The sequence below is a fragment of the Topomyia yanbarensis genome, chromosome 3 (assembly GCF_030247195.1).
Source record: "Topomyia yanbarensis strain Yona2022 chromosome 3, ASM3024719v1, whole genome shotgun sequence".
Classification (NCBI taxonomy): Eukaryota; Metazoa; Arthropoda; class Insecta; order Diptera; family Culicidae; genus Topomyia; species Topomyia yanbarensis.
In genome coordinates, this window is record NC_080672.1 from 265,730,185 (window position 1) to 265,745,651 (window position 15,467).

General features: G+C 35.7%; 1 protein-coding gene across 2 annotated transcripts in view; it reads right to left on the bottom strand.

The window, feature by feature from the left end:
- Positions 1–15,467, bottom strand: part of LOC131694009 (uncharacterized) — a 405,981-nt gene that overhangs the window by 37,628 nt on the left and 352,886 nt on the right. For both annotated transcript variants that reach the window (XM_058982348.1, XM_058982349.1), the window contains 2 exons: positions 1,963–2,450; positions 1,758–1,881 (listed from right to left, as the gene is read on the bottom strand). In XM_058982348.1, coding sequence (XP_058838331.1) covers positions 1,758–1,881; positions 1,963–2,450 — 612 coding nt within the window. The remainder of the gene's footprint in view (positions 1–1,757; positions 1,882–1,962; positions 2,451–15,467) is intronic.

Below are 15,467 nucleotides of genomic sequence, written 5' to 3' on the forward strand. Positions count from 1 at the left end.
TTCCGAAATCGACATTTTTGCTTTTTTGTCAGGTTTAAACGTACTGGTGAACCTGGTTTAAAAGTTAAGCGAGGGTGAAGAAATCGGCCATAAGAGAAAAACGGTAAATTGTGATCGGCAAGTTAAAAAACGTGCAATCAATATCTTTTGTTATAGAGTCATGGTGTCTTCGGATAAATTGCTGTATGACACCTTGCGCTTTATTTCGTTGAATACTTGAATACTAGTTCGGAATTTAGTCGCTAGGGCTGTTATCAACTTTTTAAAGCTAGACAGAAATATGATGTCTTCGGAAAAGTTGTAGGTCCTATCATTTCAAACATATCTTCTGAAGATACTGCTTTGTAGGTCCTGTATGTTTCGAGATATAGAAGGTTTTAGTTATAACATTTATTTACAGATTATGTTTTCAAAAATGCGCCATATTTCAAAACCTGACATACAACTTTGCCGTAAACACCATCTTTCTATCTCGTTCCATTAAAAAGTTGATAATAGCGCCGCACTAGCGATTGAATTCCGCACTAATATGAAATGATCAAATATAGCGCTAGATACCATGCAAAAACTTTGCCAAAGACACCATAACTCTAAAATGAAAGATAAGTAAAGGACGTGTGAATTGTTGGTTAGCCCCTTTTGGATCCTATACAAACAACCAGAAGTTCGGATAATACTTAAAAAGCACACTTTAAAGTTCATATCAAGTTCTTAGTGAACTTTCAAACTGCTTAAGTTTCAATGGAACTTGAAAGCTGCTTAAGCCGTTATTAGAACATAAAACGTACTGAAAAATTACTTAAAACGTGAAGCTTATGCAGCTTCCATATACGAATTATTGGTTGCCTGGGTAGGTACCCCTGGGTTACCCCCTCGAACTTCGAAAATACTAGTGAATTGAAAAGTAGTACATGTAACGATTTTATTTTTTTCTAGACAGCATGAGTCAATGAACTAGTAATAAAAACGTGTATTTCTACAATAAAAACAATGATAATTTGGAAATGCGGGAATTTTTTTCATTTCCTGTAAAAAATGCAAAATGTGGGTTAGCCCCTTTTGGACGTCAGCCATTCAGTTCAACTTCGGGCTTCGATTTTTGGTGACTTCCTTAGGTTACACACACCTATTTCATTTCTAAAACTAAGGTTTACCCCTTCAGTAAATTATATGTGGATTCCAATTTCAAGCGTATTATATTTCGCAAAACAATTTTCAAATTCGAAGAAGAAATTTCCCATCAAAATGCTAATGGCTTAATAATTAATAGAGATGGCAAATTATTATCCACGGGACGGAGCCGTGGTGTGCTTGTGGCATGTGCTTCAAATGTGCCGCTGCTGTGTAAATGATAGACATAATGTACCGACTTGCGAAGTGTTTCTGTTTGGGGGATGTTCTGCGAACTGACTTCAAATCACCCGAAATTACCTGCCAAAAGAAAGAGCCGCCGGGAAATTCTATGTTTTTCTCTTTTTTCTGTTTCAACATCAGCATCAACATTTCTGATGGATTCAAAATAAACAACGGCGAGGATGTTAAATAATAAATTTTGAACACGGTTTGAATTTAGATGTATGTACAATAGCTTGACTAGCGGTCCCGGTGGTGTTCCAGGAGCTGTGCAGATTCGTATGTATTTCGAAAGGTACATTTCTTCAGCTGGAGATGCTGATAACAGGAAGCTTTAGTATTAGCTTATTCATGTACTAGAATTTGAATATGCCCCCATGCTGGTGAACTACAATGGAACTCACCTGACAGTCGATGCATCGGCAGCTATCACTAAGGGTACATTTGATTCCGAGAAGTTGGGCCGCTTCATTATAGAGATCTTTCGTGGTCTTTGCTTCGATCTGTACTGGACTTGGTTTTCGCCTGCTGTAAGGGTTGAAATATTAATTAGTATGAGTACCTCAGGCTCCAACATTCTCGAACGACCAGCATCCGTTTTCAACGTACCTCTGACATCGGCTGAAGATATCACTCCCACTATGACCGCTACTGCCGTTATTGGTGCTGCCGGTGCTGTTTGATGTCCCTTTGCGTATTCGGTCCTCGTCGAAAAGCTTCCATATTTTGGCAATCTTTGAACTAGTTCGATTGCTGTGGCTGTAGTTTGTCGTTTGATGTGGTAGGCTTTGCTGCTGAGGGTGGGTAGTGGATTGATACCTTATTAGATCGCTGTTGCTGCCAGCTTCATGATTCAGGCCGGTGCCTACGGTGCTACATGTTCCATTGAAGCCACAGTTCTGAAGTGGATGGTACAGAGGTTGCTGGCAAAGGGGATGGTGGCTTTGGGTGGCACTCGTGGAGTTACTACAACTACTGGCAATGTTGTTGGCACTGCTGCTCGTTTTGCTGCATGAGTGCATTTCAGCAGCTGTTCTATTATTCACTGTTAATGCTCGACCAGCCGGCGAACCGAATAATTCTATCATGTCGAAATCCTGCAAAAAAGAGAAAGGAGGAATTTTTTATGTTAGTTTTGTGCGATACCGTGGCAAATATTTCCAAATGAGCTGGTTTCGACTGATATAGTGTTTCATTTGGTTTACACTTGCAGTTTTCCAAATGATATTGATGGTTATGAGCATTGCTGCAAACGTAGCTAAGTTTCGTAGTCAGCTAATGCTGAACTAATGCTACATCGACGAGATTAGTTTGATTTATTAGTATTATTTAGTAAATTAGAATTTTAATCAATGTTGATAAATGCTCGTGACGTTATTTTTGTCGCTGCTGTATAGAAATATATGTCAAACTAAATAACTAGCATGATTGGATGAACTTTAAATTAAAAGATGCACACTGTGTATATCAACCATTTATTTAATATGTAAAAAATGAAGAGATTCAGTCTGTGTTGGAACCCCGTTCGATCCGATCACAAAACTTGATAGCGAAGAGTTTTTCAACAGCAACAGTCTTTCTCAAGACTACCTATATTTTCTACTTGATCAGTTCTTTTGAAGACCAAATCGTTTTTCAAGAGTAATTCAACCTGTTAGCGTCCTCGCAAAAACCAAATATTGAAAAAAAAATCGAAAAAGGGTAACTTCTAAATCCAATTGATTGTAGAACCTCATTCGATGTTTTATCCGGATGTGAAGTTGAAGAAATTCGTAAATTTCCTCGCATTATGCGTAATGCCAATGAATGAAGGTCGTCAAACGGTGAGAAATCATAGTTCTCACAAGCCTCCTATCTCATATCTCCACGCGATGACATTTGGTTCCTAAACCAATGACGACTGGGTGCTATCAGCCTTCTGCCGATAGCAGCAGAATGATCAGGTCATTCTAAGAAATACCCCGCGGTTTAAAGTTCAAATTGCCTTTGTTTAGAGAACATAGGATACTCGCGGTAACCGGCTACCCAGAGTTTAAAAAAGCTCAAAAACTAAACAAGATCGTTTCTTTTTCGAGTGATTGTGTACTCAAAGACTAGCTGAACAACTACACAATAAACTATTGTTAACATGTCGATTCGCTTGCTTGGAGCGAATCTTAGACCTTATACCCTTCCGCGACACCTGTGGAAGAGTCTGATGCATCGTCGTCCATCCGTTGAGTAGGTGAAGCATCAATACTTCCTATCTACCCTTGCCTTTTCCTTCCTCGTAAATAATGAAGACGGGGCGGCCGGTACGGGTGGCTATCACGCTGTTGGTCATGGTTTTAATATTTATTTATTTAATCCGCGTGTTAATTCGCTTCAAAATTCAACTTCTCTGCCTATACAAGGATCTTCTATTTCCGTCACACAATTCAATGGCAGGAAATGCGACTAAAAGAACGACGTCCTCAATTTCATCTACAGACGATGATTCCTTGGCTATAATGGCAGCAAAACGAAAGAAAAATGATTTTTTGTAACAGTCAATGTTTCAATTGATGATTGCAATGCTAAATTCTACCACCATGTTTGAAGCTTTTCAAACTGGATGGGAACTATCTAACAAAATTGTAAAATTGTAATGAATTTCGTTCACTGAAAACGCGCGAAGACGAATTATTCAACTTCTGTACATCTTGCCGTTGCGACCGAAAAAAAATATCAAAATGGAAGAGTAATTCCAATTTTGTCATTAATCGATTTAATCGAATTTTTGATTCGACGGAAAAATCGCAATAGTGGTTAATCGCAGAATCAAACATCGTGTTTCACCTTCTTTTGATACAAAGGTGATCGAGAGTTTGGTTATTGAAGTTAAAACCGATCTTGGTGTCATTTTAATTGCCTTTTCAATGTACTGGCGAGCAAGCTAATTTCTTAAAAGCACACTTACTAAAACGTACCAGAAATCGGTCAAAAGCCATAATCGGTGATTTTAACGCTAAACACTGATCCTGGAAAAATGCTCAAAGAAATTCCAACGGTAAACTACTTTTTAAAAATTGTTCTGCTGGTAATTATTCAGTTTTGTATCCAAATGGAACGAGCCATTCGCTCGTAAGAAATCAACAATTGATTTGGTTTTGTCAAATCAAAATCACATTTGTAGCGAATTGACTACACATGCTGACTTTTCGCTTTCTCCAGAAGCAGTTCTCAAACACATTAGCTCAGTGTTTAAGTAACACAAGGCGAATTGGTAAAGGTACAAAACTTTTATTGAGAATAATTTTGATCATGATCATAATTTATGACATTGAGACAGCATTACAAAATTTAAATGATTCTATAGTTGATGCTAGAAATTTATCAGTACCAACAACACAATTTAAATGTAATACTCTTATTATTGACGATAGTCTTCAACTTCTGATTCGCTTGAAGTACGTTTCAAGATGTCAATATCAACGTTCTCGTGATCCTGTTATTAAATTTATCTGTCAGGATCTAGAAAAAGAAAATAAGCATAGATTCACACTTTTAAGAAATGAAAATTTCGTGAAAGAAGTTGAACAAATCAAGTCATATTGTAAATCTTTCTTAACACTTTCTATGGTTCTTAAGACTTCTCAGAAACCAATTCGAGCTTTGAAAGAAAGTTTCGATATATTTGGAATTTCGTTCCAACAAAAACAATTAATTAGTGTAATTATGCCCTTTTTATAAGTTATTCGCGATACCCCATCATAAAACGTTTATCGTTTTGAAGAAACTTTTTCAGTGTATTTGGATTGTGGAGAAGCATTCAATAAAAATGTTTTCCTAACAACAACTGTTGTCATATTTTTATAATGTGATTCTAAACGCCACTTTAAATCAAAAAGAACGTAACATAAAACTTTTCATAAAATTTTCTGAAAAGTATTGTTCTCGAGATATTTTGAATTTTGCTTTAAAATCACAATTATTTTATTTTATTACTTTTCATAAGTAATTCACGTTTATTAAAAAACAATAATTGGTTTTTCAAAAGACCCATAACATTTCCTGTAACTTTTCCGATATTGTAAACAATTTTAAAGCTACATGGAAACAACTAAAACATGATTCAACTATATAGTTCATCAGAACCTAATATTTTGATTGCTTTTGTATAGTTTTCAAACGGTTCACAATATCGTCTGGATGTCAACGGAAAGTTACAGGAAATGTTATGGGCCTTTTGAAAAACCTGTTGTTGTTGTTGGAGAAATGCGAATTACTTATGAAAAGATCGTAATAAAATAAAATAAAAAATCCAAATTTCACAAGTAAGGATGGTTTGTGGTAAACAGCTTAAAAGGAATGCTACGCTATACCAATGGAAACTTATAAGCGTTTGAATGACTCAATGCCAAGGCAAATCGATAAAATTTTGTTGAATAAGGGAGGTTCCACAGGCTACTAGTTGTTAAAAATATTAAAGTCTTAAAATTATTAGATTTGTAACCTTTAAATGCAATGGATTACACACCTAGAAAAAATAGTGTAAATTTACGTCTCCTGACCCTGACATATACGAGCATCAAAAATGACTTAGTTTTACGTATGATTTTAATTTTATATGACGTTTAATTTCGTAAATCATGTAATTTTACTCCACATACAGCATTTATTCTGAATGGTAGGAAGTGTAATTTTATGTCATTGCGCATGTAAAGTATATTTTTCATGTAAAATTAAACGGAACACGATAATGTTCCGTCATTTGGTAAATTACGGTTTGTTGAATTGTGTCATGTTTGCAATTACGTCAACGATAAAATTCAGATTTTTTTGGTGTGTACAATACACCTATTTCTATGACTAGGTACCTTTTTAGATTTCATGGAGAAGAAAGGGTTACGATATAGAATAACGTTTAATTCACAAATAAAAGTGTTCATTTCCATATTTACGACTGTGCCTAACTATAAAATCTCTGAATTTAAAAGTAGTTTTAGAGCAAACTCAAAATATCATTTATTTTTATCTCACACCTATTTTATTGACCACAGCAGTGTATTTAAACCGGAATTCGCCATCTTGAATTTCATAATAACTTTACGCAGTGATTTTCGCCATATACTTATCCACCCCATTTCGGAAATACCCATATTATTTAGGTTATAAGGAATTTAAATAAACTGAAAGCCGCCATCCTGGATTTAAAAAGATGGGTGGGTGATGTCAGAGACATAACCGGAGTGAAGTAGAATACACTTTAGGCTGCTAATACGAATGCTACAATTTTGACTATTTTCTCATAGATTATATTAAAACCAGCTATTTTGATATTTCTAATGGAAATACCGAAATATACGGTACACGTGCATCGAAACCAAAAATATTCGAACATATTTATCGACATATGGTAACCCTAAAAAGAGCATTTAATGAAAATGAAACAATTCATTTGGCAACAGCAGAGAATCGGGTATACTTGTACCGTTGTTTCGCTATTTCGGTTAGAAATACCGAAATAACCTATTTTAATAAAACCTTCCAGAAATTAGTAAAAATTTCAGCATTCGTATTAACAGCTTAAAATGTATGCTACTTCATTTCGGTAATGTCGTTGACATTACCTACACATCTTTTTAATCTAAAACAGATTTTTTTTAAAAACTCCAATAATTGCGTAACCTAAGGCGATTTAAAGCTACACTTTTGTGAAATACCGACAAAAAACAAAATTTCGTGTTTACTCAACGAGCTTTCTGTCCCGTTTTTTGCATTGAATTATGCCCCATTGATGTGGTGAAGTTTACCCACAGCAAAAAGTGCGTTTTGCCCTGCCCATTTTTCAAAGTGTAATGATTTTGAAGCATTGCATATTCACAACAATAGAGCTTTTCAAAATAAGCAAAACGCACATTGCGTCATTTAGCCGCACATAAAATAAGCCGGGCTTAATGTGGATACAATTAATCTGTTTTACTGATCGTTATTTAATTGTGTTTATAGCATGATGATACGTCAAACTTTTTCTTTGTTTGCTCCGAGGACCGAGTATTTTAAGTTTCCCCTGGTAGTGTGAAAATGCTTCATAAACTCGTAAATAAACTTTCCGAAGTAACTCGTATCAAATCATCAACAGAAAATCATAATATCAGCAACCAATAAGCCAACACCATCTCCTTTACACGACGAAACAACCAGAGTTTAAATCGTCAATTGCACCTGCACTACCGCTTGTCAGAGGAAACACACAGATAAATTCACCACGAGGCACTCTGGAACGCGCGCCGTAGTGAATTTGTCTATACATGCCACATATAATTTAACCCATTATTGCCCAACTTATTTTTCACGCGCATCACAAATTGTGTTTTCCGATCGAAGAAAAATGATGTGGTCATTCCATTAAAATTATTTTTATACTCAAAGCAGCTGAAATGATAAGGAACAACCAGTGAAAATTTAAGATTGATCGGTTAATCGGTTCCTGAGATATCGTGATCGCCGCGGATGAACTTTTCAACAAAATACAACTCCGAGATAATCGAGTTTTACTGTCGGTGCAGCGAGTCAACGGTCGAGCGTATCAAACACTACGCACCGCCTACGAGTGGTCAATGGGTAGCGGTCTATGAATAGCTGTAACTCAAGTTGTAGTATTCCGATCTTAATGAAACTTTGAGAAAAATTTCCTCAACGTATGTAGTTTCAGAATATCTAATTTGCAAAAATTCGATTTTTTTCATCCTAACAAAAATGTATAACCCCTTAAGGGAAAATTGATTAAAAACAAAACATAAACATCGATTTAGCAACTCTAATTTCTCTAAATATATTCTGCAAGAGTATATGAACAATATTAACTCGTTGATAATGCCTGTTCTGCGTTATTAATTGAGTAATAGGAGTTATTCTTAGCACCTACTATATATAGTAGGTTGGGCAATAATGGGTTAAAGAGCAAGAAAGCGCGGTTCTCTCGCACCAAAAGAGAAAGCTTTCTGCTTTTTCTGTGGCGTGTTATCATTGTATTTTACGTATGTGCATGAAACTGACACGCAAGTTCATCATTAGCATGAAATGCTATCAGCGCCTGGCGGCAGCCATGGGATGTTGTACCTACCATTGAAGAATGCGAGCGGACATGAAACGCAGCAGCTGCTACGTTTACACCGTTAGAACACAAACTAACGAATTTTTCTTGTTTCCCTTTTTAAAGGCGTCGCAGTTCATTCGATGAAAAAGAGGCAGTCCTACCAATGCTTGATACTTGTGCGAATTGTACCGACCAATCATGGATCAGATAATTACCACCTTCATAAAATGCATTATTTCCGTTATTTTTAGTAATTGTGCATCCTACCGAATTGGATACAAAATTGTTGTACACATTTCCAATCAGATAGCGCAATAATCTTATTTTCCATTCAGTACAACGCCAGATATTCGTTTAAAAAATCGGGTAAAATAACGGCAGAAAAATTTGAAACGGGACCCTTATATTGAAACGTTAGAAGTATTCTACTTCAAGCTGGTTCCAGACATACAGTTCCGCCATATATTCGTCAACCCCTTTAAAAAAAAATTCCCGTATTGTTGAGGTTATAGCACTGAGAACTGACATACAAGTCAAGTTTTCAACTTGTATAAGAAATAAAACTGTCGCTTTGAAATAACAACAGCAAGTAGCAACTTGCCACTGGTCGGCGCTTCGATCGGCCAGCAATCGCGATACGAAATTGTGTGCAAACTTGGATACAATGATGATTCACGCATGCGAACCTGTATACAATGGTGATTTTCAACGTATTTTCTTTTAAGTGTTTACACAGGTTTTTCGGGAAAGTTTGTTCTAGCTTATATGTCTGTTCTCTGTGGTTATAGAGAGTTTATCTAAACCGGAAGTAACCATCTTGGAGTTTAACATGGCTTCAGACATCGAAAATACCCAAATTTTATTAATAATGGTAAGCTAAGAATATATTAAATCGTATACAGCTTCAAACTGTACTTCACGTACTCAAACTTTTTTTTCATCTTGATTCGTAACAAAAGAATTCGGAGGTTCTGTGTATAATCTTGCGAATAATGTAAATTGTTTTACAGATAAATGAGAACACAACGCTTTACGTTTAAAAAGATTATGCTCCATAACTCTAGATATAAAGGAATGTTTTGCAGAAAAAAAACTACTGTAAAAAAATCAGGTTTTTGTGGGAAACATAACTTCGAACACGCATTTATTGTCGTTTTGGTCACTTTGTCATCCATCCGAGACACATTTGTTTTAGATAGACATTGTTGATGGAAATAACAGTGTCATTATTATTTGAACAGTACCGCGAGCGTCAAGCGAACGGGCTTAAATTTCTGAGGATGGCTAAAGAAACGTTAACGACTGAAAGGGTTTTTTTTGTAATTTTTCACCGAACAACTTGAACCTATCTGTAAACAGAATTGAATGGTGACCGAAACTGAAAACATTTACACTGTTTTACGTTTCTCAAAAAAATGTATAGAATTATTATTATAAGCATTTGCCTTCCCGGGAATCGAGCACGAAAGACCATTCAGCAGATGAGTAGAATTTTGCGTTCAAGTGAATGAAAATATACAATTTTGGACACATACAGACATTTTCGATCTCGCCGAACTGAGTCGAATACAATACGATACTCGGCCCACCGGGCTGCGATTGGGTTGAATATTTTCAGAGTGATTGTATAAACTTTATATATGAGAAAGGCAAAACTTTATTCAACATTGACTTCAAACAGATATTTTTTTTGTAAATTTTCAAATCTATAAATCAATCAAAATAGTAAATTCTGTTGATGTGAGTGAGTCAGATGTGATTCGCTTGTGGAACAGAATCAATTTGCCCAATTTCTATAAGAAATAATAATACCCTACCCGACTCGAACCCGACACTTTTTTAGTTTAGGGACTCGAATCGATCTCTAAGAAACCGAATACAGTTCTCCATAACAATATTATACAGCCGTTTTCTTGAAATTACAGTACATAGGAATCATAACATACACAAATTCAACTGTATACAAATCAGTTAAAATTATTTTCTAAGCTGGTTCAACATTCGTATGAGCCGAGAAAACTGCACAAGACAATAGCCATTCGTTCTAATACTCAACCCTCTCATTGCTGGTCACCCTACCAACCACGAGTCTGTGGCTACTTCTTTGCGAACGATGGTTGCAATTTGACCAGATTTAACCATACCCCATTGGATCCACTTTTGGGAAATAAATGAAAATTGCTACTTGCCATCGTTGAGACTAACTAGCACGAACTCACAAATCACACAGGGCCAGCAAGACAAGTGAAAGCCCCCACTCTTTGGACTATTTGCAGTATTCATGGTGGTTGGCTCCCAGCGGCAGTATCAAATCGCGTCAGCCAGCTGAAAAGTGGTCCAGTTTCTGCTGGAACTCATGCTCGGATTTTCATGCCGTTCATAGTGGTGAATTGAAGCGAGCGTAGTGGCACGTTGCAAAGGCCTGGGGATGCAAATGCTCCAATTTTGGGATGAATATTATCTTCTCTTTTCCGCCATAAATCACGAATCATCAACGTTGGTATAATTTCATTTTACGTTTGAGTGAGCCTGGACGCTTTCACTCGCTATCTGTGAATGCAGCTGTCTATCAAAACGGTATAAGTGAAAAATGTGTGCTCAGACGTGTGCCTAACTGGATAATGCATTTGGGGTTTCTTTTACAACATTACACTGAACAGGATAAAGCCTTGGGCTGCTATTATTTAGAACAGCACTGTATGTATGTAGTTTCGCCACATTTATTTATTTATTTATTTATAATAATGTAATGTAAGTCAAAGGCCATTTTTAATGTTACAAATGATATCAAAACTGAATTAACCATTATGTTACTGGTAGTATAATTACGTGGAATTTAATTTGGCTAGAAAATCTAGTTTAATTGGACTTCAAACAGCTTCCGGGACAGAAGTTTTATGGTGATTTACGAAAATGTTTCCACAGTGCCGTTTCTCATCTCGCTTAGTTCAGACGCTAGAAATAGCTACGCTGCTGTTTGCAAAGGCAAAAATTGATTCCTTTTACCTAGTGTGTGAAACGTGAACAAACAATGAGTGACAATCAAGGGGTGAGTCGCTTCCCGAATAGAACTTTACAATAGCACTTACCCTACAAACAATCATAAAGCAATAAATATTATAGTTATTATTGTTTCAATATTGTTCGACGCAGAGTTCTCTCAGTAGGTTTACAATAAAATTTCATGTAACAATCAATTTTACTGTTCAACAAAAAACTGATACAGTAAATTCACATTAAATTTTACTGTTTTCGTGAAAAAATTGTATGGAAAAAAATCGATTTTTTTAATGTTAAGATACATAACCACCTCCCTTTTATACTGTAAAAGTCGATTTTACAATGAAGTTTACTGTTACGACAAAGTTTATTGTTTTTGTATTTTAGCATAGCACTAGGATTACCTGTAAATTATTGTAAAATTACTGTACTGTCGCAGTGGAAATCATGGTTTTGTTACTATACATTTCTATTCGGGTTAGCACAAATCAAATTGTGCTCACAAAAAAAAGAGTGGTTGCTGTGCCGCAATGTGCCACGGTGTGCCATGGTGGTCAGTAAAACAAAAGCAATGGTTGTTATGAGTATTCAACTATACTTTGTTGACAGTTTGTGAGTTGTCAAAAGTGTGCCTCATTGTGCCACACATTGTTGTAACGAGTGAAATGATGGTGTATTACTGTGAATCGTAATCTTATATCGTGTTATCGTAGGTGATACAATGTGTATGGCACATTGTTCTAAGCGACTCACCCCTTGGTGACAATACAAAGCAAGAGTATGTCCCGTTGCGGCCAAACTGTGTTCCTGTAGATTTCTCGAAATGTCCGGTAAGACCATCAATTCGTGAAGTGGAGCATATGTTGAAAGTAAACATGGAGCTCAACGTAACAGAAGTTAATGCGGTGCAATTCCATCATTTACGTCATGCGGTACTGATTATGTTCAAAAACATTAGTCAATCAGAATCATTCGCTTCCCAGAACAACATGAAAAAATAACATGAAATAAAGATACATGACCTGGCTTCACGTACTCATTCCTCCGTTTTCAAAAAAATCATGTCAAGGTGAATAGTGTTACGGAAGATACTTGGAGGAACTTCTTCCCAGGACTCCGTAACGGTGTTCGTGTGATGAGAATGCGTCCGACAAAACCTATTCCCTCTCATTTGAGTTTCACATGCACATCACCTCAAGGTGTTGAATATTCTCAACGAACACTAATCACGTACCCAGGGCAGATTCCTCCATGTCAATATTGTGACCAGCCGCTACATCACGAGAAACCTTGCGCAGAGACTGCTAAGGAAACGTGATACCACAAAAACCGGTATGTGGTGATCCGACCAAAACCGGTATACAGTCGTCGTATGCTAAACCACAACCGGTTAGTAAACCAACTACTGCGGACCGGAAATTCACTAACCCCAGCTCAACAACGATCGAACCCAGTACCACTAAACCAACTGCCATTACCAACATCGAAGTAACAACGACTAAGATTAAGTTTTTGTAAAGCAGTTTTTTTTGCTTCTTAAGGAGTGTCTCTTGTAACTAATTCATAGGTAAATATAATTTATTGTAAAAAAATTAAAGAAAAATGACGGTCTGAATTACCCGGTGGGGAGGTCCAAATTACCCCTACATTGTAAAAAGATAGAAAAACGTAGAGGTTTGCAAATCGACACCTAGCGCTGCCATTGAGTGGCACAAATGAACCTTTTATGGCACCAAAATCTAGCTGAGGTTTCAAACTAACAATTAGGACTTTTGATCGGTAACTTTTTTCACAACTATCTACCCAAAAGGGCGATTTGCTTAAGTAGGTCCGAATAGCCCCGGGTTTCCCTATATTTTTGGGGCGAACTTTTTTTCATTTTGAAAAACGCAATTAGTTTCATGAATACGAGGTTTGTTAGCCATAGTTTCTGGAACTTGGTCACGATTTGATATGAATCTAACATACTTTCAAATTACAAACTTCTAGGCGCTCTAAAAACGTAAAATAAATTATTAGTAAAACAAAACGTAACGAAATAGCAGTGTAAGTCACCGTTCGTGAAGTTAGTGTGACAGCGCATAATGTCAGGGCGAAGGCACAAAACTCCGATCAACAAGAGGAACGTGCCATTTGAGCCAGTCGTTACTGATTCCTGATATCAGGGCGCTGTGGAGCATCCAGTTTACAACGGATGTTGACATATGTGATTCTGTATGACACATGCAAATATTATGCGTATTATTTATTACCAATTTTTGATGACTTAGCACTTCACTGAATCTGAGCTATTCGGATGAACAAGAACGACTAGTACCTAAGATCAAATTCTCTGAAAATCCTTCATTTTATTTGTTGAACATAAATAGTTCTAACAGAGAATCTCTAATATTTTATTAAACAAGTCCTATAAAAATTTGGATTGAGACGGTTCAATAAGTTAACCCGGAGACACTCAAAAATTCTGCTTGTACTAACATTTGAATAACTATCCTAATTTTAATCCGATTTAAACTAATAAGTGCTTATTTGCATTGGTTACTAGCTAATACCCATCGCGCGTTGCTGCGACTTTCAGCGAAATAGCAGAAAAACACTATTTGTTCCGAAGCGCCATCTGGCGGGCAAATAATCCCCAATCAATAGCACAGAAACACGCTCCATAACAAATGCCTACTATGTATAAATTTTGACGGCAATCGGTTAAGCCGTTTGGGAGTCCATAAATCATATACATATAAACATTGACTTTTATATACAGGGAGTTTGGTTCATGGTTAAGAACCCCTCGAGGGGTGATGGGTAATATTTGGAGAAAAAAATCGTTCTATGCATACCATCAAATCTCAATCATTACAAAGTTATTGAACTTTTTGTGTTAAAAACTTATTTGTCTTAAAAAACCTCTAACTCAAAAAGTATACTTTGTATTTCAAATATTTTAGGTCCACTGGAAAAGTGAGAAAATTTCGCATTGAGTGATGCCCTCATATGTTTCAGCTAATGAAATTAAGTAGCCTTTTCAAAGTAATTTATTGAAAATTAAACAATTTTATCGATTTTTCGTCCATTTCTTGAAAATTCTAATAGTTAACCTCATAATTTTAATAATTCAGATTTGTTAGTCTTGATTAAAAAACCTCTAACTCAAAAAGTAAACTTTGTATTTCAAATATTTTCGGTCCACTGGAAAAGTGAGAAAATTTCGCATTGAGTGATGCCCTCATATGTTTCAGCTAATGAAATTAAGTAGCCTTTTCAAAGTAATTTATTGAAAATTAAACAATATTATCGATTTTTCGTCCATTTCTTGAAAATTCTAATAGTTAACCTCATCATTTTAATAATTCAGATTGTTAGTCTTGAAGAGCTGCATAATTCGTTCTTTGACATGATATACTTACCTTTTCTTATTTTCATGAGTTTGGGTTATTCAACTTTTTTATCACTTTTTCACTAATACCAGCGCTAATTGAAAAAGTATGGTACTTATTGTACTTTTTTTCTTTTTATTCGAAAGCCAGGAAAATTTTACAGAGAAAAATGTATTCATACCTTTCAGTTAAGTGTTTTAGTATTCTTTCAGAAGTAAATTAGTTTAAAGTTAGTGCTATTATTAGCATTTTCGTTAATTTTCTTAAAATAGTAAATGATAAACATCACCATTATTATCATGGAAATAATGCCTCTCAATAAGTTCGACAGTTCTTTCTTTGACTCCATTTAATTATCTCTTTTGGTTTCGACGCAAAATCGTTTTTATCACATCGTTTCATATGCAAAAATAACGATTTCGAACTCACTACATTTGTGGTGAGGTCACGCTGTGTTAACTATTAAATAGCAGCAAAATGAAAAGAGATATAGACAATGTTTCAAATAAAAAGTTATAGAGTACATTAAGGGGCATCAAATGAACAATAGTAACGGTAAATTTTAAAAACTCTCCAAAAAACCCAAATTTTGAGTTATTTCGTTAGTAAAAAATCATTTAGAACACTTAACTAAAAGATATTTGTACATGAACTGATAGGACATTTTCTCAGCTTTCCAA